The 23,802-nt window shown below is 41.2% G+C and overlaps 1 protein-coding gene across 3 annotated transcripts in view; it reads left to right on the forward strand.

Annotated features, from left to right (window-relative positions):
• bcas3 (BCAS3, microtubule associated cell migration factor) overlaps positions 1 to 23,802 on the forward strand; it is a 335,065-nt gene that overhangs the window by 101,552 nt on the left and 209,711 nt on the right. For all 3 annotated transcript variants that reach the window (XM_023961828.1, XM_011482979.2, XM_023961830.1), the window contains 4 exons: positions 39 to 136; positions 5,467 to 5,567; positions 17,750 to 17,946; positions 18,433 to 18,530. In XM_023961828.1, coding sequence (XP_023817596.1) covers positions 39 to 136; positions 5,467 to 5,567; positions 17,750 to 17,946; positions 18,433 to 18,530 — 494 coding nt within the window. The remainder of the gene's footprint in view (positions 1 to 38; positions 137 to 5,466; positions 5,568 to 17,749; positions 17,947 to 18,432; positions 18,531 to 23,802) is intronic.

The following is a 23,802-nucleotide window of genomic DNA, read 5'->3' on the forward strand; positions in this document are numbered from 1 at the left end:
ACTTGTGAGTCTTATCCATTATTTGTCCTGTGGGATAGGACTCCACAGTGGAATGAGCTGCAGCCCCCCTTTAGCACCAGCCACCCACTCGTGCTGGCCTCAGACCTTGTCCAGTATTATCAATGTCTTCTTGCTGGTAAGTGTTACACTAGCTTACCTTGCTTTTGTAGTTTTACTCAAACTGCTTTCTTTACATTAGAGCAGCTGCTCTTTAAGAAGATGCAAGTGATGGCAGTGGTGTTCTTGATCTCATCCTTTTTGTTTTTTTTAATATGCAATATATTTTTAGAATTTTAAAGAGGTTTGCTGAACCAATGCACCGTAATATAAGACACAGATTTATCTTAAATATCTTCATTCATTCATCTTCTAAACCGTTTCTCCCCTTTCGGGGTCAGGGGGCTGCCGGAGCCCATCCTGGCCACTTGTGGGCGAAGGCAGGGTACACCCTGGACAGGTTGCCAGTCTGTTGCAGCATTGTAAATATCTGAAAAATGAAATCTCTAAAAGTATGCAGTGGGTAGTATAGAATTTTCCATGAATACCCTCATCCATTTGAAGTTTTAAAAACGTTTAAATCTTGGAGAGTTTTTGGTTTTATGTTAAAGGGAAGCATCATAAATGCAGCTAATATACATATTAATATCTTTGTTTTCTTGGATCTTGTCTTTCTATATTTCACATGACAAAAAAAGTGTTTAACATGCCTCATTAAGCAAGGGGCGACCCCTATTCACCACTTACTTTCCATGCTGGCTGTGTTGAAAGCAGGTCACCAACCTTATTGGAGGCGCATGCTGAGAAGGAGCCATTTTAGTAAACACCCAGAAGCTGTTATTTCTGCTATTTCAGTTAGCATGTTTTTATAGATTTGAGTTTTACCTTGAGTCCAACTTCGGCAGGAAATTGCAGAGGATAGTGCTCTCAGATCTGACACCTTGAACTCCCCCTAACTCTGTAACAAGTACAGAGCAAGAAGCGCTTTAGGTTTCTGTCCAAGAGGCCATTTTGCAAAAGTGCAGAGTGCACATGGATGGTCACACACAGAATCAATCCACCCCCGTGGACTAAGATGGCGTTTTGAGCTCATTCTATAATGATAAACATACAAAATGTGTAATTAGTGCTTGTGAGTGCTTCAGGCTAAGTAGTATCTCTGTTTATACTAATCTCTACTCATGTCCATTGGCGTCTGCAGTGCTTTAGGTCTAACTGGTAGGATATTTTCTCAAATTAGTGCTAATGGTCTCTCCTAGTGTCAGAGCAATGAGAACATGCTGGACTGATGGGCTCGGGCATCAGCCTATTCCACCATTCTTTGCCAGCATTGGCAATGGAACAGTCTGAATAATGAGAAAAAAATCATTGCATTAACATTAGCATCCAATTAACAAAAACCAGATAACATTGCCATGGCTCTTTCTTCTTTAACCAACCAAGTGTGAAACCATTGAGGCCATAATGTTATAAACATAATTGTTCAACCCCCTGACACACACATTTGTTCTCCTGCCATTAAGCTTTTGGGTCAGCATCTTGTATACCCCCACCAATAGCTAAGTTTCTATTTGAGCGGCACCTTATATTTCTGTGCTTTGCACCCAAAGACTCCCAGCATCCTGTTTCCCAGCATGCCTCTCCTTGCTGGGCTTTTTCTCTGCAGTTTGCTTCAGGGCAGGATAGTGCTGCTGAGAAGTGATCCAAGACAAAAAGTCAGTTCAATCATGGGATGACTTGGAGCCTTGCCTCTGTGCCTATTGCTTGAGCATACAGATCAAGTTATGGAGAAGAATCAGAAAAAGAAATAGTTCCTCCTTGCACACCACATTGTGTCATGTAGATCTAATTTACATTGCAAAGTAAGCAGCGTTATACAAAAAGAATCAGACAATATGCAGAACTTAATAGAAAAATATGTTTGCATTCTCCCCTTAAGCTCAGTATTTTGCAGGATGATCATGTCTCCAGACAGTTGGAGCAAGACAAAGAGGTGTTAGCTTTTGAGTGACAGGCGCATGGTTTCCAGTCTCATGGTGCTATATTGGATGACCCAGGCTGATTAAATATGCAGTTGTAAAGGAGAGGAATTGGAAAAGGAGAGTGAGGGCCGGAGCTTCCAGGATGAAGAGATAAAGAGCAGCGGTGGCGCCACTTCATGGTCAGTATCTTCACCTGTCTATCTGCAGCAGCCACTGGCACCACTCAGCCGTACACGGGACTGCGAGGCATGGCACATCTTTAGACAGATAAGTGATATGGAGCCACACATCATACAGTAAAGGCACAAACAGAGTAGACAATGTTTTTTGTGATCTGACTGTGTGGGGCAAATGGGATTCAAGGTGAATTATGACATTCAGACATGCTATTTTAAAAGTCAGTCTCTACTATTGGGTTGGCATGAGTGGATGCCCATTCTTTACCTCTGACAGAAACGACAGAACAGAATAAAGAAAGGGACATTGTTTTATCTTAATTTTTTCCTCCTGATTTGTCACATTAAAAAAAACATTAAATTTACATTTATCAGTCCAGGTATGTTTTCTAGCAGTAAAGTTCTTCTAAAAATTGTCAGTCAAGTATTAATTTACTATTAGAAATTCTGGTTGCCTTTTTTCAGATGTAGTGATGATTCAACGATAGAAATGCAGACAATGTAGACAGCCCTTCCCTCTTTAAATGCCATATAATGTCCTATATGTAGAGACTGGTTGACTGGCTGGCCGGCTCGGAAGCTCTCCTGGGACTGAGAGGCCCATGACAGACCAGCCACGTTTGCCTCGTCAATAGATCTAATTGCTCTGAGAAAGGGGCCAGAGTGAAGGCTTTGGTGCATCAGGCGTTTGGTAAAGAGATACCGTGGCGCCATGACTGGCCCCAGCAATCAAAGAGATGCAAAGAAAGGGTAGGGTAAATGTAGTCCTGGCTGAAAGAGCTGTCAGTCAAATGCATCTTGAATGATCTAAAATGACAAAGCTATCCTGCTCTGAAAGTATGCCAACTCCATCTGCCAGGCAACTGCTCTAAGGAGGAAAGAGCAGACAGGTGGAGCAGTTGACAGGAAACCCAGGAAGTGAGTGTGGCATCCATGTTTTCAAAAAAAAGATACTACAAGACAATAATATGAGTTTTCTAAAAATATGAAAGAAAGAGATAAAGGAAGAGAGATCAGACAACATGGAGGAGACAGCTGTCCTCTGTTCACTATGCTTCTAGCTCTCAATATCCATCAGATCGCTGGCTGCTTATCTATCCCTTGAGATCGGCCTGTCCGGCCCCTGGCCCCCGTCCCCTGGAGGTCGGGCTACATCAATACCAAGGCAGCCTTTGTTCTTGTTCTGACTCCCTGCTTCACTGCTCTGGCTAACAAGCCTCTAGCTGCTGGCCTTCAACGCAGCAAAACACCCTGCTTTCCACACTCGATAAAGAGTGCGTCACCGACATTTCTATTCTTTGCCCGTCCAGGGGACCTGCGTTGTGTTTTGTGTGTGGTCATGCAAATACGTTCAAGGAAATCAGAAGAAAAGACTCAATGAGGCAAACATTTGCTTGTTGTTTTTTTAAATAAATGTAATTCTAGTTTAATTCAAGTGTCATAAAATAGCCTGATGTTTTTCCGACTTATGACATTAGTAATAAGTCTGTTTTAGAAATATCTCTTTTTTACAGGGCTGCTGTTACATATCACTTTTCCCAAAAATCCGTTTTTTACACATTAAGAATTGTTCTTAGTGACAGTTTTAGTGCATTTTTGTTTTTGGGGCTTAGGCAAAAGCCCCGTGTCTACACAGATCATTTTCTACAGAGCAGCAGCAGCTGATGCCAGGCTGTGTTCTGACATACACACTGACACACACATTCATTTGCAAGATTGTCCCTTTCCCTGATCCACAACATAACTGTTCTGCAATTCTGGCCTTTGAAAGACCCCCTTCATACACATCCACTCCTTGGAAACCTGATCCAACCAGTCCTCCAAATGCTTCAGAACATCAATAATTAATTAGGGAACAGCTATTGGCCCCAAGGGTCATAGAGCAGGGAGAGAGTCAGAGAGGGAGGAAATCAGCAAGTTGTGATTTTGTTTAATAAGTAACACAACGCCGACTTTGTTCTTGTATCTTCAACACGCAAAACTGCTCTCTCTCTCTCTCTCTCTCTGTCTCACACATTCTGGCCTCTGCTTGCTTTCTTTTACATGATATGAGCAGGTCAGAACAGGGTCACTCCCTTCAAATAATGAAAAACAACAAGTTTGATGTACAGCAACCACATAAATCAGCGTTTGTTTTCATTTAGATTTATATATTTATTTATATATTTGTGTTGTTTAATTATACATATGTGTATGTTTGTGTCTATATAGTGTACTTATAATAATGTAGTATAAATAATGTATTTACCCTTTTGGCAGTTTTACCATTTTCTACTTTTTTTTGGCCCCTTTGTTGATTGATCACTCACTTTTTTTTATAACTTACTAATTGGTCCTAAACAGGTTTAAACAATGATCATAACTTAAAATTGAAAGATGTGTGGGATGTGTGAGAGTTACTCCAGAGGTGTTGAGACCAAGCTACATCCATCCAGGGCATTTGAACACCTTACACATTTGTGGAAAGAGGGCTGCCTCCTGTGCTCCAGTTTTGGCCCTGACAAGTTTATTACCAGTCTTGTGTAGAACTGACCCCATCAGTGAAGTAAGACATGGAGTGGGCAATTGATTTGGCACATTACAGCCCATTTTCCACACCTGCTCACTGAAGCCTGTAAGAAGTCCCATCTGTCTTTGACTCTGTCACTGCTCTTTTTTAACCAACACATACACTCTCTCGCACATAAAGACACTCAGGTTACAGCTCAATTCAGAAAAAGTAGCTCACAGTTATTAGCTTTTACAGAGTCAGTTATATAAATACTGTAAGTATTTGCTGTAAGTGACTTTGATACAGTGGTGTGGTGGTTAACACTGTCACCTCACAACAAGAAGCCCTTGGTTGAAGTTTAACCTGGGTCTCTTCTGTGTGGAATAAGCATGATCCACCAATGTGTGTGTGGGGTGGGGGTGGGGGTGGGGGGGGACTGGTGTACTGCCCAGGGTGCACCCTGCCTTTGCTCCAAAGTAGCCAGAATAAGTTCCAGCAATCCCCATGACCCTGTGCTATAGCTGTCATACTGAGGCTTAAGCGATGGAAAAATTGGAATACAAAAATAGCTCATTGAAAATAGTGTATTTGTGAGATGACCATTGAAGTAGCTCAAAATTCTTAAGTGCCTCTGTAAATTAACATTTGGTCAGGTGAGTGACTTCAATCATTTAAGTCGCTGTTTTAATACGTTCCCAGTACTGTACTCATTATGTCGAATAAATAAAGTTAATTCATGGACAACTATCGTTACTATTGTAATACTTTATATTTATTACGGATAAAAGCTTTGTGATGATATGTTGTGTTTCTCAACAAGCAATGCCACCAGGGAGCCCAGGCCCCATCATGCGGCACGAGTCATCAGACAGCCTTGCATCAGACCATGGTACACAAGAAGATGAAGAGTGGCTCTCTCAGGTAAAATATGTGTCCCAACTAACGTTGTATTGTTGCTTTTTAGAGGCACAGGTTAAACCATTATTTACAGTTAGCTGATATGACATGCAGCATTCACATGCCTTTGCAAGCTTTGGTAAAGTAACAAAATCCACTGTACGCTTCTCTAAGAAAAGTCTATTTTTTACTACTGTAGTAATAGAGATTCTAAAAGGATGAAGCTGTGTTGGTCATTTTGTATACAATCTGTCACGGTGGGGCCCCTTTTTATAGACCACTCACACCCCAGTGACTTGTATTTGTCCTTTTGATGTGCTTTTATGTATGTGTGGTGGTTTTTGTTGACAACGTGAGACCTTTCTGGAAACTTTAAACGTTGTCAAAAATCTGTAATAAGACCATTCACTGGGCTGAGCACATGTGACATGAGCCACAGAAAATGCCTTACTTCCAGCGAAATGAAGCCAATTCAGTCGCCACTTTCCAGACACCATACGCACATCGCCATGTTGGAGCCAGACAATGGTGATTGGTCCGAGTTGGTCTGAATCAACATTTCTGTGGCAATCAGGAGTGTCCACTGAAAGTGGCTCAGGAGAATCTGTCAATCAAACATTTAATTAAAAAATAGGATGAGCAAGAACATGCTGCTTTTTTTTTTTTTTTCAAACTTGTCTTGTCCAGCAAATGAACACAGCAATAATACTGAGTCATAGCATAAGTCATGACCAAGAAGATTAGCAATGGTTAGTCTGACTAATGTAATGACTGTGGAATAGCTGTTTATTTCTTGCTTCTGGGAGCCAGCTGGTACTTCCTGTTTGGAAAGCCAGAGAGGAGGGTTCTCTCATACACTCAATGATTAAAAACCTTGATTTTATTAGGATGTACTTCAACTTCTCAAACCACATTAAGATATTTTCTTTTTAATTGTAACCACACAAGCACTTAAATGGGCATTAGGTCTGTTTTGTCTGTCAGACTCTTAAACAGTAGCTGTTTCCAAACTGTGGTTCTCAACCTTTTTTCGAGGCACAGTTCTTTGAGAATATTTATAATTGTCTTGGTGTTTATGTCAAAATGGTTTTGCCCGTCCAGGACTTCCGTTGTTTTCGTTGTTTTGTGGTCAAAAATAGGGAGTTATTTTAGTGTAGTCTGCTTTGGCATTGCTTCTTATAGTTTAAATGTGTAATCAGACCTCGTGTTTTTTTCCGTTTACTTATGATTTTTAATTATTTAGTTATCCCGCTATCTGACTCTTCCCCAACCCCCCAAATACAAAATTGTTCAAAAATGTTTCCTTTAGGCATAACAAACCCACTACATTCACCCTGGTCTTTTCAGCTTGGTTAACCCTCACAGCACTCATCCCTGGTGTCGGCAGGTACCACTACATTTTCACCATCAATAATTCCAGTGTATGCATAATTGATTGTCTAAAATGCAGCCCACTTAGCTTGCAGAGGCTCTGGTTCATATCTGTCATGATAGTTTGCCAGGAGCAAAACTATCCATTGCACTAACCTATATTTCTGTGACTTACTGTCAGAGTAGCTGTACTGATGCATTTGTCAGTGCTATGAGATGTAACTGTGTAATTCTTCAAGCCTTGGAAAGTACTCAAGATGATTTGTAAGTATCTTCTGCAAAACCTTTTAAACTATCAGTAAATCTTGAAAATACTCAGCCAACAAACCTGAAAAGTTTGCTTCTAGATTCATTGTACAGGGTAGCCTGTTTTTCTTTCAGCCCCTCTACAATACATGACAAAACTTTAGGTTGCTGAACACAATAGCTTGGAAGATTGAGAAATGCTAAATACACATATACTTTATTGAATTAGAGGCCAAGTGCTGTCTCATGGATTTCATTATGTCATATCGGGGGGCTTCATTAGATTATTGGTGGGCATTCTGCTGTTTGGTTGGGGTTCAGGATTGATCGGCCATTCTCTAATGAAACGTGAGGTTTGTGACCTGGGACTTCAGTGCTACAGCTCAATGCCTTTTTGTACCTATCATTGTCAGGACCTCTTAAGATGGCTGTCGGTGAAAACCAAGTCACTTGTCAAGACAGAGTCCACCTCAGCTTGTGAAATGTTACCTGTCAAGTGATTAGGTGGGTTGTGAAAAGGTGACTGCAAAATCAACCTTTAAACTTGGGTATCTTTGAAATAATTAGGTTACTGCAAAAATTAAGGTTATTATTGTAAACATAAATAATCTTTAAGTCTTTGGTTTTTATTGTTCATGGAAGATTTTTTGTTGGCTTGATACAGTATATGTGGATCGATTGCTAATCTCTCGATATAGTTCTATGAAAGGTATTACTTGTTTATTTATGGTACATTTAAGTTTTTTTTAATAAACAAAACGAGATATAAAAAAAATATGAAATTATCTTTGAAAAAATCAACGACAGCACCTATAAAGCTGGCTGAAATATTCAGAATGTACCGTAATTTCCGGACTATAAGCCGCTACTTTTTTCCTGCGCTTGCAGTCCTGCAGCTTATTCAGTGACGCGGCTGATTTATGGATTTAATTGGCGGTTGCCATGTACGTACTTCCGGACTCAGTGTATGGTTTGAATTCTCTATCCAACTCCAAGCAACAAGTCATTTATTTTTCAACACACCTCTTAGCAGCCAAACAGCATGCACCTCACTTCAGGTCTTAGACACTTCAGTCATGGTTCAACAAAACGAAACACGCATGCCCAGCCGCATCCCAGAATCCTTTGGTGCCATTAGACCCAACGTGCACGTGATCGCCACTACAATATGCAGCTTTCAAGTTAAAAGCAATCGTTAAAAGCAGCGTGAAAAAATCCACCATCACCAACGGGTTTGGAAAAGCCGGTCAGCTGCTGACGGAAAAGCTGCAATCTGCAGCTGGGCTGCACGTAAATATGTGAGAATAACATCAGCCTTTATTTTGGCGGGACACGACTGGAAACACAAATTGACGTGGTCGTTTTAACTGTTTCTAAGGACTGAGCGAAATTTTGCTTTGAAAAGCTCACAGCCTCTGTGTGAGCTGGAGACATGTGTGTGAGCTGGAGACACTGCCGATGGCTCCCACACGTAACAACGCATCCGCCCCTCATCCACAAAACGTTCAGTATTAAGTCCGATTGCTCTGCACAGAAACGATTTGCTCCTTCCACCGGCGCAATGTGGACGAAATGCTCCTCTTTGAAGCCGCCCTGGCCAGGGCTGTGCAAGAACATAGGAAGGGGAGACAAAGAGCAAAGAGCCCGCTTGGCGAGCGCGGAGCGCAGAGGCGTCCGCGGAGCAACAGTGTTTGTTGTGGAAGGAAACGTCTGACGCACGCGCCGCGCTGAGGCGCGCATATCGCGATGAAGCGCACTTTTTTCAGTTGCCGCTGCTTTATTTTACTGGTGTGTTTTTCTAACCAGCCCTGTTACTCCCATAATGCCGCCGCGACACAAGCGGAAGGAGAGCTGTTCTTCCGTTCGCCCCTCCATCCACTGCTGTTCCTTGCTCATTCTTAAACACGTACAACAGTGTGGCGAGCCGGGTTAGACCCGCCTTTAGCCCCTAAGACTCATGGGAAATGGGGTATCGCGGATGTAAATTTCCTCATCATAACTGAGGGATGTAATGTTGATTATATGGTTACTGTTTGTAATTTTATGTATGATACCTAGATTGTCAATAAGTAAAATAAAAAAAGAAATTAAAATAAAAAAAAACATAACTGAGGAACTTGTGAACAGAATAGAGCTGCATGCTGTTTGGAAGATGTGGATGTATTCAAATACAGGAGCCTGAGGCAAGGCTGTCTCCTCCCACAGTGTGCTAATGAATTGCACTCGGTCTGGGAGTCAGGATGTGATTTGTCAGGCTGACCATGTTGCGTAATGCATGCGGCGTGTACACTGACGCGGCTTGTGTATGTACAAAAGAACTTAAACATGTGGAAATGGGTGGGTGCGGCTTGAGATCAGGTGCGCTTTATAGTCCGGAAATTACGGTAAACGTTTTGGTAGTGATAGACCATGTTCACATTTTGATAGATTTGACCTCTTTTCTAACTCACTAGACAAACACTGGGAGCAGAATGTATAAAGGTATGGATGGGCGATAAAAACACAAAGTAAATATATCACAAAATATATCAGTCTAACGCGATAGACTTTTTTTTTAAAATATCCAAAATTAACACTCGTTAATTGCAAGCTTTTTCTCCTCGTTGGCAAGTATAAGATAGAGGGTTAGTCTCCACAAGGCGGGTGAACACCTGCGTAAACTTAATCATGTTCATTGACTTTACTTTTGGTGAATTTCTTTTGTCCTCTCCTCATGCACTGTCTGCATTCGAGTTAAACAAACACGGGAGAAATCCGTCCACCCCCGCAGTCACTTTAACTGTTTTTAGCACTTACAGCGGAACATGCAGCGATTTTTAACAGTATCCAGTAAGAACAGGAGAAAAAAGCTGCTTCACTTACTGCTGCAACAGACAGATTAATAAAAAAGTGTTGTAGTGTTGCAGACAGCGCAGTTATTAGACGCTAATACTATGATGCTAATTATGCTAAGCTAACGAGATGTTCCATCTGTCACCTAATTCAAACATGGACCAGTTTAAAGATGGACAGTATTTTCAACGACCAAACTTTGGTACGTGGCAGATAAATAAAACAAAATTATATTTCATTTATATTTTATAAAACTATATCTCATAAATATAACAGAATTGAATCCAATGTGTTTTAGCAGCTTCTTTATAGCTTTACAGAGCCGGTGTTACACCAAAAACAGTGACCTGTCAGATGCTATGCTGTATCTGTGATGTTCTGCTTGGTCAGAGAGACCCAGATGCTTGAACCTGGAAAGAAACACAGGAGAGTTAGATGGAAATTAAAGGTATTTATTATCCTGGACGTGGATCAGAGGGTGAGTAAGTTGATGATTGTCTGACGGCGAGATGAGACTGGTGTGGCGACCGGGAGTAGTGGCTTTGAGTTGTGGCGTGGCTTGAGATCTTGGCGTGGCGAGGGGATCTTGACTTGGCTGGAGTCGTGGCGTGGCTTGAGGCTTGGATTGCAGGTGAGGAGAGGACTGCTCATACAAGGCAGGACCCAGGAGGACAGGTTCGTGGTAATTGATCCTGTAGATGAGGCAGAGGAACCAGGTTAGAAAGTAGCAAGACCAGAAGAGCGTAGTAAACGTAACGTGAGTGACCAGGTAGGCACCATAAGGGGCAACGAACTGGCAATGAATGCTGGAACTGGATCTCCTATGAAGGCAGGAAGATGATGAGGTGAGCGTCCACAGCTGGGTCCAATCAGGAAGGTAGACCAGAGAGGGAAGGGGGAGGAGAGACTTCCAGAGGCACCATGACAGTATCTGCCCATCCCCTTCCCTTGTAAGAGCTGCAGATTTAATATCAATGATGATATATAATAACAATAATCAAAAACTTAAAACTGCTGGTGGTGTTAACTGGCAAAACATATACAAACACATGTGGAAGAAAACACAACCGTGTCTGATGGAAAAACTTAAGAAGTCATATACAAACACACTCTCAGAACATAGCTGTCTGAATCTTTTGTTGCCTAAATTGTAACGCTGTAAAACATTGCAAACTGCTTGGTCTGTGCAAGCTTGCTTGGGATGTATAAACACTCCAAATGTAACTATATTTTGGACTCTACTTCAATTGAACTTGTGGAGTTAGTATTAATACATTTATCTTCATTTGGAATTTTTCTTTTATTGCAAATTTTCACATTAAGAATTGCAGAACATTTCTAACAATACTCCTTGGGCTTAAAAGAAAAAAGTACAGATTTTAGTACAAATAAAACAATATTTGCTTGACTCAAAACAGTAATCAACAGTAACAGATTGTCTTGACAATGAGGTAAATCTGAAATGGATGGACATTAATCTATCACTTTCTACCAAGATTTCCTATTGGTAAGATCTACATGTCAACAAAGAATGGTAGTGGATTATAAGAGGGCACAATTGCAGTAAAGAATGTGAACAATTACATTAGGTTAGATTCCAGGTTGTGTTCGTGGTCAAGGTGTAGGAGGTGCATGAAAAGCATAGGAAATTCCATTACCAATAGGGTGGAAGAATGTACCAAATCATATTTGATGAGAATGTAGGTACTACCGCAAAGGGACCATTCCTCTGTAGACAAACCAATCATCTGTCATTGCTTTTTTAAATCAAAATGATCTAATCGAAGGTCCCATATTTACCAGTTGTTGTCATGGTATCTACCGGATTTTCCGGACTATAAGTCGCCCTTTTTTTCATAGTTTGGCAAGGGGTGCGACTTATACTCTGCAGCGACTTATATTAGAACTAAATTGAAATAAATACATCGTTAACCCTCCTGTTATGTTCATTTGTGAGGAACAGAGATGATGTTCCTGGGTCAATTTGATGTATGAGGTATGTTGAGTGTTAAGAGTATGTTAAGTGACTCAGAGAATCAGCAAACTTTTTTTACAGTAAGATCGTGAAGGCTAAAAACACAATATTCTATTTTCCAATGATTTCATTGATTCAGAAATGTAATAAAAATGACTATATTCTACAAATACAGGATAAAAACAGAGTTTTAGTAGGACAATGATGCTTCATGAAAAGAATAAATAAATAAGTATGAGAAAGAATTACTGTGAAATTATGAGATAAACATTCTGCTATGATTGTGTCATATGAAGTTGTGGAACTTATTGGTTCTTGGTCTCAGATTTTGCCAAATAAGTTTCCCGTCAAAATGCGACTTATAGTCCAGTGCGACTTATCTGTGATTTTTTCTACTTTATAATGCATTTTCGGGCTGGTGCGACTTACACTCCGCAGTGACTTATAGTCCGGAAAATACGTTACATTATGTGAGTTTTTACATTTTTGTTTTAATCAGATTTCTAGTGAGTCAGAAATGAATTAAGACCAGTAAATATCTATCTATATATAAATAGCTATATCTGTTGGGTTTTGGTATATTGCTGCTTAAGAAAAATTAACATTAAACGCATTAAAAGTCACATGCCATTAATGTTTTTTGCCTAGGTTTAACCTGATTTCAAATGATCATTTTTTTTAAATAAAACTGCTTTTTATAATTAGGTCTTAGACCTTGTCCCCCCACTCCTCCTTTTTTAGACCTTGTTTAAAACTTATGGGAGGGCCTTCACATCAAGCAAATCATGAGAAATGTTGGCAACTGGCCATTTGAAACCATTAAAAATGGAACCATTAGCTGAGTACTGAGATGATCTGACAGATCTGGAGGAAGTAAAGATGATATAAAGTGAACGGTGAGACACAGAGGGGTGTTAAGTGCAACAGAGAATTGAGAGGGGGAAATTGTTAGTTGGTACATTTTAAGGCCACGAGGAGATGAAGAATGAAAGAGGCAGTAATAGTTCAAGGTTTTTTCTATTAACTCGCTCTTAAGCCTTCCGTCTTCGCCACTCAGCTCAGGTGCCAGTGGACTGCCTGCCATACCAGTGCCATCTTGTCCTCCCAGTGGGCTCCTACTCATTTAAACCACCATGATATTGCTTGTGTCAGACTTATGTAAGCCCTCTGGGAAGATTTCCTCTATTTCTGCCAGCACTTCACAATATACACAAGATCTTGACAGGTTCTGATGTTATGTTTAAGTTTTCATTTCAAGTTTTTTCTTAATGATGTATGGGATAAACATTGTTACAACCTCTGATTCCTAAAACACCTTGTTAAAATAAAGCATAGATTCATTCTTAGACATGTTACCAAGACAATTTCAGTAATGACGCCTGCTGACCATGAGAATAAATGTTCACATCATATCAACATTGCAAACTGTCTCTAGATATTTTGTTGCCAGGAGTTGTTAAATTTTGTAGCACCTACCTATCCTGTTAAGTTAAAAGATTACAGGTTTGAATGCATGGCAAGAGTCTCTGAGATGGTTACTATAATAATAGCAGCACATACAAACTTCACTGCAGCTCCTCTAGGTACTGTTTGCATCCACACTTTAGGCTCACTGGTGCTCATATATTTTATTTTTGTGATTGTTTTATTTAACATATGTAAATATTTTGGGAAAAGGTTAGTAATAGAGCTACCAAGAAGAAGACCTAGAGAGTGACCATAGAGGTCCATGGATAGAGTGAAGGTGAATGTAAGAAGGTGTGAACTGCTGAGGCGTGACTACCTTGTCATTTTCCCTGTGACGTCATTTCCGGGTGAGCTATTCCCAGTACTAGTCGTGTCTGACTGCTGTTCTCTTGTTTGGCATTAGCCTGACTACTATTGCTTACTCTAAGGGTTATCTGGGTTAATATTCACATCTAGTACCTTTTATTAGTGAATACACCACTAATAAACCGCTTGCTGTTCACTTTCTATTTTTGCTAAATAAACCACTTCTCTTTACCTAAACACCGCTAGCATTACCATCCTGTCAGTCTGGATCTGGAAGTCCCACAGGCACCTCTTTGCACAGCCTACACCTTGGGTCTTGTCTGGTGTGGTAGATCTCGCTCTGTTGCTCAGGGCTTGTTCCTGAGCTGCCAGTGCTGTCCTGTAGGCTAGCCCTTTCTAGCCATTGGTAGGACTTCTTGATGTCAGCCACTTCAGTTATGGTCCGGTGGCACATCCCATGCAGGGGTTTGTCCTCCCATGAGGATCTGTCCTCCAGCACTGTATCCTCTGCTCTCCATTGCCTGAGACATTCACTGAGCACACTGTCATTTGGGGCCTTGAGCTTGATGTACTCATGCATCTTGGATGTTTCATCCTGGATAGTGGCTTCTACGCTCACTAGTCCTCGGCCTCCTTCCTTGCGGCTAGCATACAGTCTCAGGATGGCTGTTTATTGCCCGGGTCTTATTTTTGCCATTGAGCTGGCTTCTCAGGACTTGCCTTACTCGTTGGAGATATTTAGCTGTTGCAGCTTTCCTTGTTGCCTGCTCCATGTTGCCATTTGCCTGCGGAATACCAAGGTACTTGTTACTGTCCTCAATGTCTGCTTTTGTTCATTCTGGGAGTGAGACCCCTCCTGTGTGGACTATTTTGCTTCTCTTTGTCAACATCTGACTGCATTTCTTGAGCCCTAATGACATTCCAATGTCAGTACTGTAGATCGTGGTGGTGTGGATCAGGGAGTCAATGTCACGCTCACTCAAGCATATAGGTTGATGTCATCCATCCATGTAGAGGAGGTGACTGATGGTGGCCCCATTTCTGACGGGGACCTGGCGTGCTGCAACGTAAAAAAAATCAGGCATATTTAACAGAAAAAAAACGTAAAACCACGACAGGAAAACCTAATAAACTGTAAAACAGTTTAAAATTGTTATTTTGACTTAAAGTTCCTGTTAATCAGTTCACTGGTAAAAATTATAATTAATACATTATTTATTTGGAAAAAATAAATAATCCTACTGTACAGGACTTAGGCATTGTTATTTTGACGGAAATTTTCCATAATGCTTATAACAGTCAAACACTATTATTTTTACAACTTATTATTGACAAAACCACAGGTTTTTATGGCTAAATGTTAATATGCAGTTTCTGTGATATGTTGTGTTTTTTGCAGTAATTTGAGAGTGGGGTAAAATGAACTACCATATTTTAACGACCAGAGGGCGGACCGGGTTATAGGGCACTGTCTCAGTACGGGGGATTTTTCGGTCTTTGACACAAACAAAAGGTGCACCAGGTGTTAAGGCGCGGGCACGTTAACGCCCCTTTGGACCCTCAGAACCTCCAGAGTGGGTTAATAAAAGAACCAGTCTCTGTTCTTTTAGAGCAGTGGTTCTTAAAATTGTTGGAGCTACTGAACCCCACCAGGGCCATATGCTTCATATGGTTCTGCTGCACGGAAGGATTCATGGAGAGACTTTGCAAGCTTATCTAAGGGCGTGGTAGTTGCTTGTTTCAGTTCCATGGGTACAGAATGTCACCAAGTTATTGTTCTCTGTTCATCTTTTCCATAGTTGGTAGATTTTTTTGAAAAGCCTTCAGGGTTTCTTCTGCTTCCATGATGTTAACTCCACCCCCTTGCATCTGCTGATCCAGGTGATTGACAGCTGTCAATATATCAGCCATGTACGCTAAAATGAGAATGAACTCAGATTTTTTGAAGCAATCTGCATGACAATATTGGTGCTCTTCCAAAAACCAGGCGAATTCCACACGCAAGGCAAAACCACGATTCAGTAACCGTCCCCGGGATAACCACGGCACATAAGAACGGTCCAGAAGTACGAGGAATTCAACCCATTTCTTTACACAGCTCACTGAAGATGCGGTGCCTCAGAGCACTATTTCCCACATAGTTCACACATTCCACTACAGTTTCTGCCATTTTTGGAGGCAGGGTTTTTGTTGCCAACACATGCCTGTGCAGAATACCATGTTGTAACAAAGATGTGTGGTGCTTCGGTTTTACTGGCGCACCAAAACCAGACTTTCTTCCCAGCATGACTGAAGCTCCATCCGCAGAAACCAGATGATTGTCTCTGAAGAAGTCATCCACCAGCTTCTTCACATCGGTTGCCTTAGTTGTCGTTGTCAGAGGCTTAAAAAATAAAAACTTTTCTTTTATCATGTCGTCTTTCACATCCCGCACAAAAACAGCAATCTGGCTCAGATTAGCAACGTCTGTGGTCTCGTCAGTTGAAGGCTTGGAATCAGATCTGCGACTACTTGAGCCAAGATGCCTTTACTCATGTCCTCTATTCTGTTGCTGATAGTGTCATTTGAAAGAGGAACGGAGCTGGAAGAAGGGTTAGGAGAAGGCTAATGCGCTAACAGCAACATTTAGCTTTGTTAGATGAACATAAAATCCATGCGGGAAATGCCGCAATCTGCATCTTGGCTGCACGTAAATATGTGGGAATAACATCAGCCTTTATTTTGTCGGGAGATGACTGGAAACACAAATCCATATGATTGTTTGAACGGTTTCTAAGGACTGAGCGGCATCTCTGCTTTGAAAAGCTCACCCACCGCCCCAAAGCCGCTGTGTGAGCTGGCGGTCCGAGCTCTGCTCTAGCAGCTTGCTAACCCAGAGCGGTGGGACGGATCGCAGTCCGAAGTCTCCCACACATAACAAAACAATAAAACGCACATGTAACAAAGCATCCTCCCCTTCCCCTCAAACACAAAGTTAATAAATCCGGCTGCTCTGCTTAGAGACACGGTTCACTCGGTCCACCGGCACTCAAGCCCGGACCGCGCAGGGTCCAGACGTCACGGGGCACGAAGCGCTCCTCCCCGGCACCCCCCTTGCGAGGCGTGTAAGAGAAGGGAGAGGCGAGGAGCCAGCGGGGCGAAGGCAGAGCGGCGCTTCGCACCGGGCTTCTGCAGAGCAATCAATTGAAGATGAGTCAAAAAATGCAGCTTCATTCTGAAAATGAAAAAGCATTTCTGGTATTGAATTTTATTTTTAATTATTCTACAGAATCGCTTCCATACACTTTTACAGTCAATTGCTGCACTCATCTCTACTAGAATTTAGTGTATTTTAGCACAGTGTTTGGACAGGTTACTAGTTTTACCGCCCTTATAAGCCACGTTTTTGTCACATCTGAGACAGTCTGTATCTACTTTGGAAAAATACAGACACACTTTGGACCTTTTTCTTCGCGTTCTCTCTGCCATCCGCATGCGTTTGTTGCCACTTTTAGCATAGAATTACTTATTTCTGAGTAAGGGTGTGTCAGCAAACCCTCCTTTTCGCACCGGAGCAGCAATGGAAAAGCAGTGAGGAAAGACAGAGAGACAGCCAGTCTTTTTAAGCTACATCCAACCTGTTGCCCCGCCCTTACTGGCACCATTAAGCAATACCATTAAGACTGAAACGTATCGGTCCGGTACAAATTGATGATAGTATAGGCATAGTAGGTTTTGACAGAGACACCTCCAGTGTTAAAGTTTTAAAGCTTAAAACAGAAAAAACACATAACTGTTAGAGTCGCCAGTTAAGTTAGTCTTTTTCAACAACAACAACAAAAATAGTATTTTTTCATCCAAATCAGGAAGGGAAGGATGGGGCAGGAACTTCCTGTCCCTGACTTCCAGTTGCAGCTAATAATGTCTGGGCACCATCTTGTTGTCTGCAGCCAGGTCCTCTTGGTATAGGTTACTGTTATTGCACTCAATGCATGTACTCACTATTCTGTTTCCACACTGACATTGTCAGGTGGAGATTGTGACCCACACAGGACCCCACCGCCGCCTCTGGATGGGCCCTCAGTTCCAGTTTAAGACCATTCATCCTTCAGGTCAGACAACAGTCATCTCCTCCTCTTCGTCGGTGCTTCAGTCCCAGGGCCCCAGTGATGTCCAGCAGCCCCTTCTGGACTTTGACACAGATGACTTGGATCTGCACAGTCTGCGGTATTTTGAAACTTTCCTACATCAAAGAACCAAGAACAAAACTGTCACTATTGTAGAAGCCTTTGATTTAGACACTGTGTTTGACAGAGTTAAACAAATCGTACATGTCTCCACATCTGGGTGAATGTGTATGTTCATCCTCTTGCTGGTCCAAGGTCTTACAGTTGATCTTTATCATTCTTTACTCAAAAGTTAGGTCAAAGGCTCAACTGATAGGTCAGGTGCATGGCTTAGCCAGCATGGACTCTACCAGGGGATTGATATTAAAGTTTTCAGAGAAGTCAATAATTAAATACAGCTTGACTTCTTTATCACTACATGCTGAATGTTGCACCATCTATTTCAACTACTGGAAATCGTTATTGCTTGTATTTGAAAGATGTAAACAGTAGATCCATACATCTGAGTGTAACCCATTTTGGGAATTTAAATGTTACTGTAGTCCTCTTTGTGATTTTTTTTTTTGTGCTCATTTTTTGTGTGTAGGATCCAGCCAGTGCGTTCAGAACCTGTCAGCATGCCCATCTCTTCACGGTTGATCACTGATCGCAGAGGACAGTCAAATATTTTGGACAGCGGATCAGGTAAAGGACTTTCTGCCACTCTTTTTAAAAGTTTTTTTTTTCTGCTCTGCTCCTGTTTTTTAGTCTGCTTCCATTTTTTACATCAGCACTAGTACTGAGGTTTGTCTCAACTCAATCCACTTTTGGTTCATTAATCTTGTTTCCCTCTGTTAATCTTACAGTTTGTTTTGATGCTATCAATGTAGCCATCTTTGGATTCTACTTGTACACTAAAACTCTGAATGATCAAATCCTTGCTGCTAAGTAGTCAGACACCATTGTTTATCTTTGCCCTGTTATCCAAAATTAGTTGATAACAGCTGTGTTTAAAATTAAATGTAATTAATTAAAAAGGACTTAATTTGAAAGAAAACATTGATTTAATAAATAAAATGCTACAAGTCAGGTATGACTACAGGACTACAAACAGGTTTTCTTTTCTTTTGAAAGGTGTTTTGAGTCAAATAAAACAATATTTTGAGACATGTTTCCTTTCAGATCACGCATTTGCTTTAACAGTAAAATGTTATTGTAATGTTAGTTGCTGTCTATAAACTGGTGTGAAGAGTTTATAGAATTATACTGGAAGTTTTTATTGTTTGGTTATCGCAATAACATTAGATTGTGCTATCGTGCTTCTTGGAAAGTGCAAACAGACAACTCATTGATAAAATGGTTTTCTTTAGAAAATTATAATTTATTACACTGGAATTGTTGCTCTATGGGATTATTTTGCATTAAATAGTTGTTGTAAAAAGCTATGCTTTTTGGGATGAATCATTGGAAAATATTTGTATTCTTTTTATTCTTATTGTTGAAGTTGTTCCTGTTGTTCTCCCTAAGTTAGAGTTTGAAAACATGAGACCATAGGGACCATGTGAGGCAGCTCATTGGTGTGTTTCCTTGATGCTCAGATGCTTTGTTGACCTTGTTTGCTCAGATGCATAGAACTTGACATGTCTCAAACTGTTGTTAGTTTCATGGCATTATGAATGTGCAAGGAATCAGTTTAGAGCTGGTCCAATTATTTGGTTTGCTCATACAAAGCTACAGAAGTGAGAAACGTCTTTCCTGATTGGCATTTCCTAGTACACGAGACCCTACAACTCCTGTGAAGCCGTATAATAGGTAACAATGAGAGTGAAAAAAACAAAAGGACCTGTGACGGTCCTCAGCTAAGTAAAAAATACAGGTTTGTGTCAGGAAGGGCATCCGGCGTAAAACTCTCTGCCAAAAAGCACATGTGCGCATAATTGGAAGCTGCTTTTCTGTGGCGACCCCTGAAGGGATATGCTGAAAGGTGAACAACAGCAGTAATAGTAAGGATCATATTATTTGACTTGATTAAGATGGAGAAAAATGAGGTTAATTTGTTATGATTATAACCCTTTAACACTGAAGGTGTTGCCAGGGAGACACGCTCTTTGACATACCATAACTTGATTGTTTGCGCAATCAACATGAATCAGCGGGTTCCGACTCAGAGCGGCTTTTCATAACAGTTTTGCATCGATATGCAACACACTACTAACGCAAAGTGTTACGTAAAGTCGCAAAGCTGCTTTCCTCTACTTCAGAATCTCCTGGAATCATGCAAGCACTGTAAACGGTTGAAGAGTTACGGTAGTCGATAATGTAAATACTGGAGCAAAAGTTCTGGTGTTAAAGGGTTTAGAGATTATTGAAAATGATGCAGAATGATTGCCTAATAAGTCAGCTGCTCAACTCCTTATGTATTTATCTCTGACATAACTGACCCAAATTTGACCAATTACATAACAGTTACATGTGTGAGACAAGAAAAAGTTTAACTTGGGTGATGTCTCAAAGGCAGGGTGTATTAACAAATGTCTTTTGTCGGGGAAACCTCCTATCGTCGCAAAAAGCCTCAAAATGATTCTAAGGTTAGTTGGTTGATCAGTATATTTAAGCATCATTACCACTGAGCGGTACAGTCTGGTCCGGTTTAGAATAGTCCAAGCAATTAAGGTGAGCGTTTGCACTCAAAGTTGGGCCGTCACGGCACATGCAGAGTACGAACTTACTGCGTATGTTTGTGTCTTAGAAGGGCGACTACAGCAGAAGCAAAGCTATCAACAATCACGGAAGCCCATTTTTTGGCTTTTGGTACTTGGTATATACAATTCATCTAATGTTGTTTGAGAGAAAATTGTGGGCGACGAAGAGGAGTACTGCTGAAAAGAGGAAAAACTTTGGCCTGGATCTTGAGTCGGGATTGTTGCAGGCATCTTATCTTGATACACGTCGACTGAAAGACAAAAAATTTAATGTTTGGATATGTTGGCCCTGGTTTGGCACTTTCTTTTGGCGTAATGACTATCCACCAATCAACGGGTTTCATCATGTGACGACAATAACTGTTCTGTCCCATTTTTCTATGGACCAACAACCAACGGTGGCCCAAAAATGGTACAGTTTAATGTGTCCATTTGATAATGGAAACGCTCAAAATACTGGACCGGACTGGACCGCTCAGTCTGGCCCGGTCCGCTCAGTGGAAATGAGGCTTAAGAGACCATCAAACTGGGGAAAATCTGTATTTATTTATTGTTTAAATGCCAGTAGTGGACGAAAAGTGTTAGTAAAATAAAATAAAAGGGTTTTACTGGAAAGGAACACTAATATGGAGGCTGGAGTCCTCCACAGACGTGAACGAGAAGTCGTCTTTCCTTCTTTTGTTGTCCTGCCATGAGGAAATTTGAATTAGAACTTTTTTGTTATTGTTTTTCTTGTGTTGCTAACTTTCTGGTTAGATTTGATTTGAGATTGGCGCTATCTCAGTGGTTATGATCAAACCTGACTGAGGATTTCTGTCTAAAAATGTTCTGAATCTTGATGCTGTTATCATCTGTCCTGAAAATGTGTTTTGGGTGTGGTGGCCCAGACATCAGAGCATTCAGCGACACTGGAAGTGAGGAAATAATCACATTTTGCGTGACATATCTAGTTACCTTGTGTTTGATCAAGTAGATAAAGACTGGCGTCTGTGACATTATCAGCTGTGTCTTGTGACTTCACCTTTGCTAATCAGACAAATTCTATAGCTGTTGTTGTCTTTGTTTATGTGTCAGAAAAGATGACAAGAAACTATGAAACCTGAGGGGTCCTAGCTCCCTGCGACATCTTTACCTATGAGCTTGATCAGATCCTACTAGTTAAAATACTATTAATAATAATTTAATCATTAAACTCTACTAATGCTCCAATAAATTCAGTCAGGCTTAAGGACTTTCATTGATCGCTCAGCTGAATTAGTCGGGGGGGGGGAGCAGTTGTATCTGGATGGCCGTTCGCTAACTTTATCTGCTAAACCCCCGCACATCTTGTGCGTAATCTTGAACTGAACCATTGTTTCTTTTTTCCATCCATCTTCTTCCATCTTTGGAGAGCTGTATCTGTGGTTTCTCTGTCTCCAGCCAGTATCATCTGTGTTTTCAGTGTTCCCATTCTCTGCTTTAGTGCAAAGAGAGACAGGCGGACGGAGGAAGGCCGAGGGATGGAGGTGATGCTTATCACTGAGTGTACATGTGCAAAGGGAAGGTTCTGTGTTGTGTCCTGCCACTGCCTTGGCGCCGCCTCTTATCACACACACATCACTTTTGTCTCAACCCTTGAAGAATATGCATGTGTGTGGTACAACATAACCAGTGTGCAATGTTGGTGCAGGCTGTTTTTAAAAAATAGTCTTGCACTATGACGAATTAAGTCCTCCAATGATCATAAAAATACTAAACGTCTAACCTTCCTAATAACCTAGCAATTGTAAAGTGTTCCTGCATTAATGCAGCTTTATGAATTGTCCTCATAAGGTTACAGTCCTTACCAACATAGTACTTTTTCACCTTTTTTAATAGTACAATCGGTGACCATGAGCTGTCATGTGGATGGAGCTCTTCCCACAAATAGTAGAAATAGAAATATGGATGTAGATCATTTTTGTTTATATATCATTTATGAAGCATTGGTGTCCCTAGCAGTTCAGGATGTGGACCTTGCCATGTGTCCAGCATTGTGAAGCCTGGTTGGGACTGATGTCAACTGCCAGTCATTATTTGATTGTTGGCCACAGACCTGCTTTCGAATGGCGTATAATTACATAACACTTTTCTATAGAGATGAAGTAGAGCGGCTGTCAAAATGGTGTGAGGAGAACAACCTGCTCCTGAAGACAAAGGACCTGATCATTGACTGCAGGAGGAAGAAAAAAGTTCATATCTCAACATTCCATCAACAGGCAAAGAGTAGAGAGGGTTGCAGACTTCAGATTTCTAGGAGTCCAGATTGAGAAAAGTGTAACTTGGAGCACAAACACCTCTGAGTTGCTGACAAAGGCTCAGCAGAGGCTCTACTTCCTCTGCCAGAGACTCCTGCTGTCCTTCTAGCAGCGCAGTACAGAATCCATCAACACAGCAGCTCAAAAAGAGTCCTCCAAAGGGTTATAGACTTGACCCAAAAGATCATTAGCTGTCTTCTCCCACTGCTTCGAGAGGGGTCAACATATCCTCAGGGACAAATCACACCCAGGACGCACTCTGAACTGTTACCTTCAGGACGACAGTACAGAGCAATCAGAACACCTACAAACAAAGTGAAAAACAGTTTCTATCCCACAACCCTCACCATGCTTGACAAACATAATCACACACGCACAGGAGGGCTGCTCCAACGGGAAGTGTGCAAAAGGTGGGCTAGCATGAGCTTAGAGTAGTTAATTGTGTTAGGAATGCCTTAATTTACTCAACTAATTTCATTGTTTTTCTTAGCATTTATAGTGTAGATCATAACACTTTGTCTTGTTCACTTTTCTGAATATGCAACTGAATGACACTTTCTGGAATTTTTTTGTGCATGCAACATGTCACAATGACAAAAAAGCCTATTCTATTCTTCCTTACTTTAAGGCCCAAAGTGCTTTACAGTCACAGACTCATTCCCCCACACACTCATTCACACACTGTGACGACTCCACTGCCGAACACTGAATGCCAAATTTAACCACTAGAGCAGGCAAGGCGGGAACCGACCCTGCGATTCTTCAGTCAGATGTCGACCACCCTACCTCTGCACCAAGGCCGTGAAGCAGAGGTTTCTTTTGGTCAGCATTGCAGAAACCTGACGAAGCCTCACACTGAATTTTGTCTGTCATTTACTTGAATGTGTCTCCATTTTATCCAGTCGCACTTTCCGTGATCCAGGGGGTGTGAAAATCATCATTTCCAATAAGAAATGAAGAAACGCACATGTGCCACTGCACTGCAAGTCATGAGCCTGT

This window comes from Oryzias latipes, chromosome 13, assembly GCF_002234675.1.
Source record: "Oryzias latipes chromosome 13, ASM223467v1".
In the NCBI taxonomy this organism is placed as follows: domain Eukaryota; kingdom Metazoa; phylum Chordata; class Actinopteri; order Beloniformes; family Adrianichthyidae; genus Oryzias; species Oryzias latipes.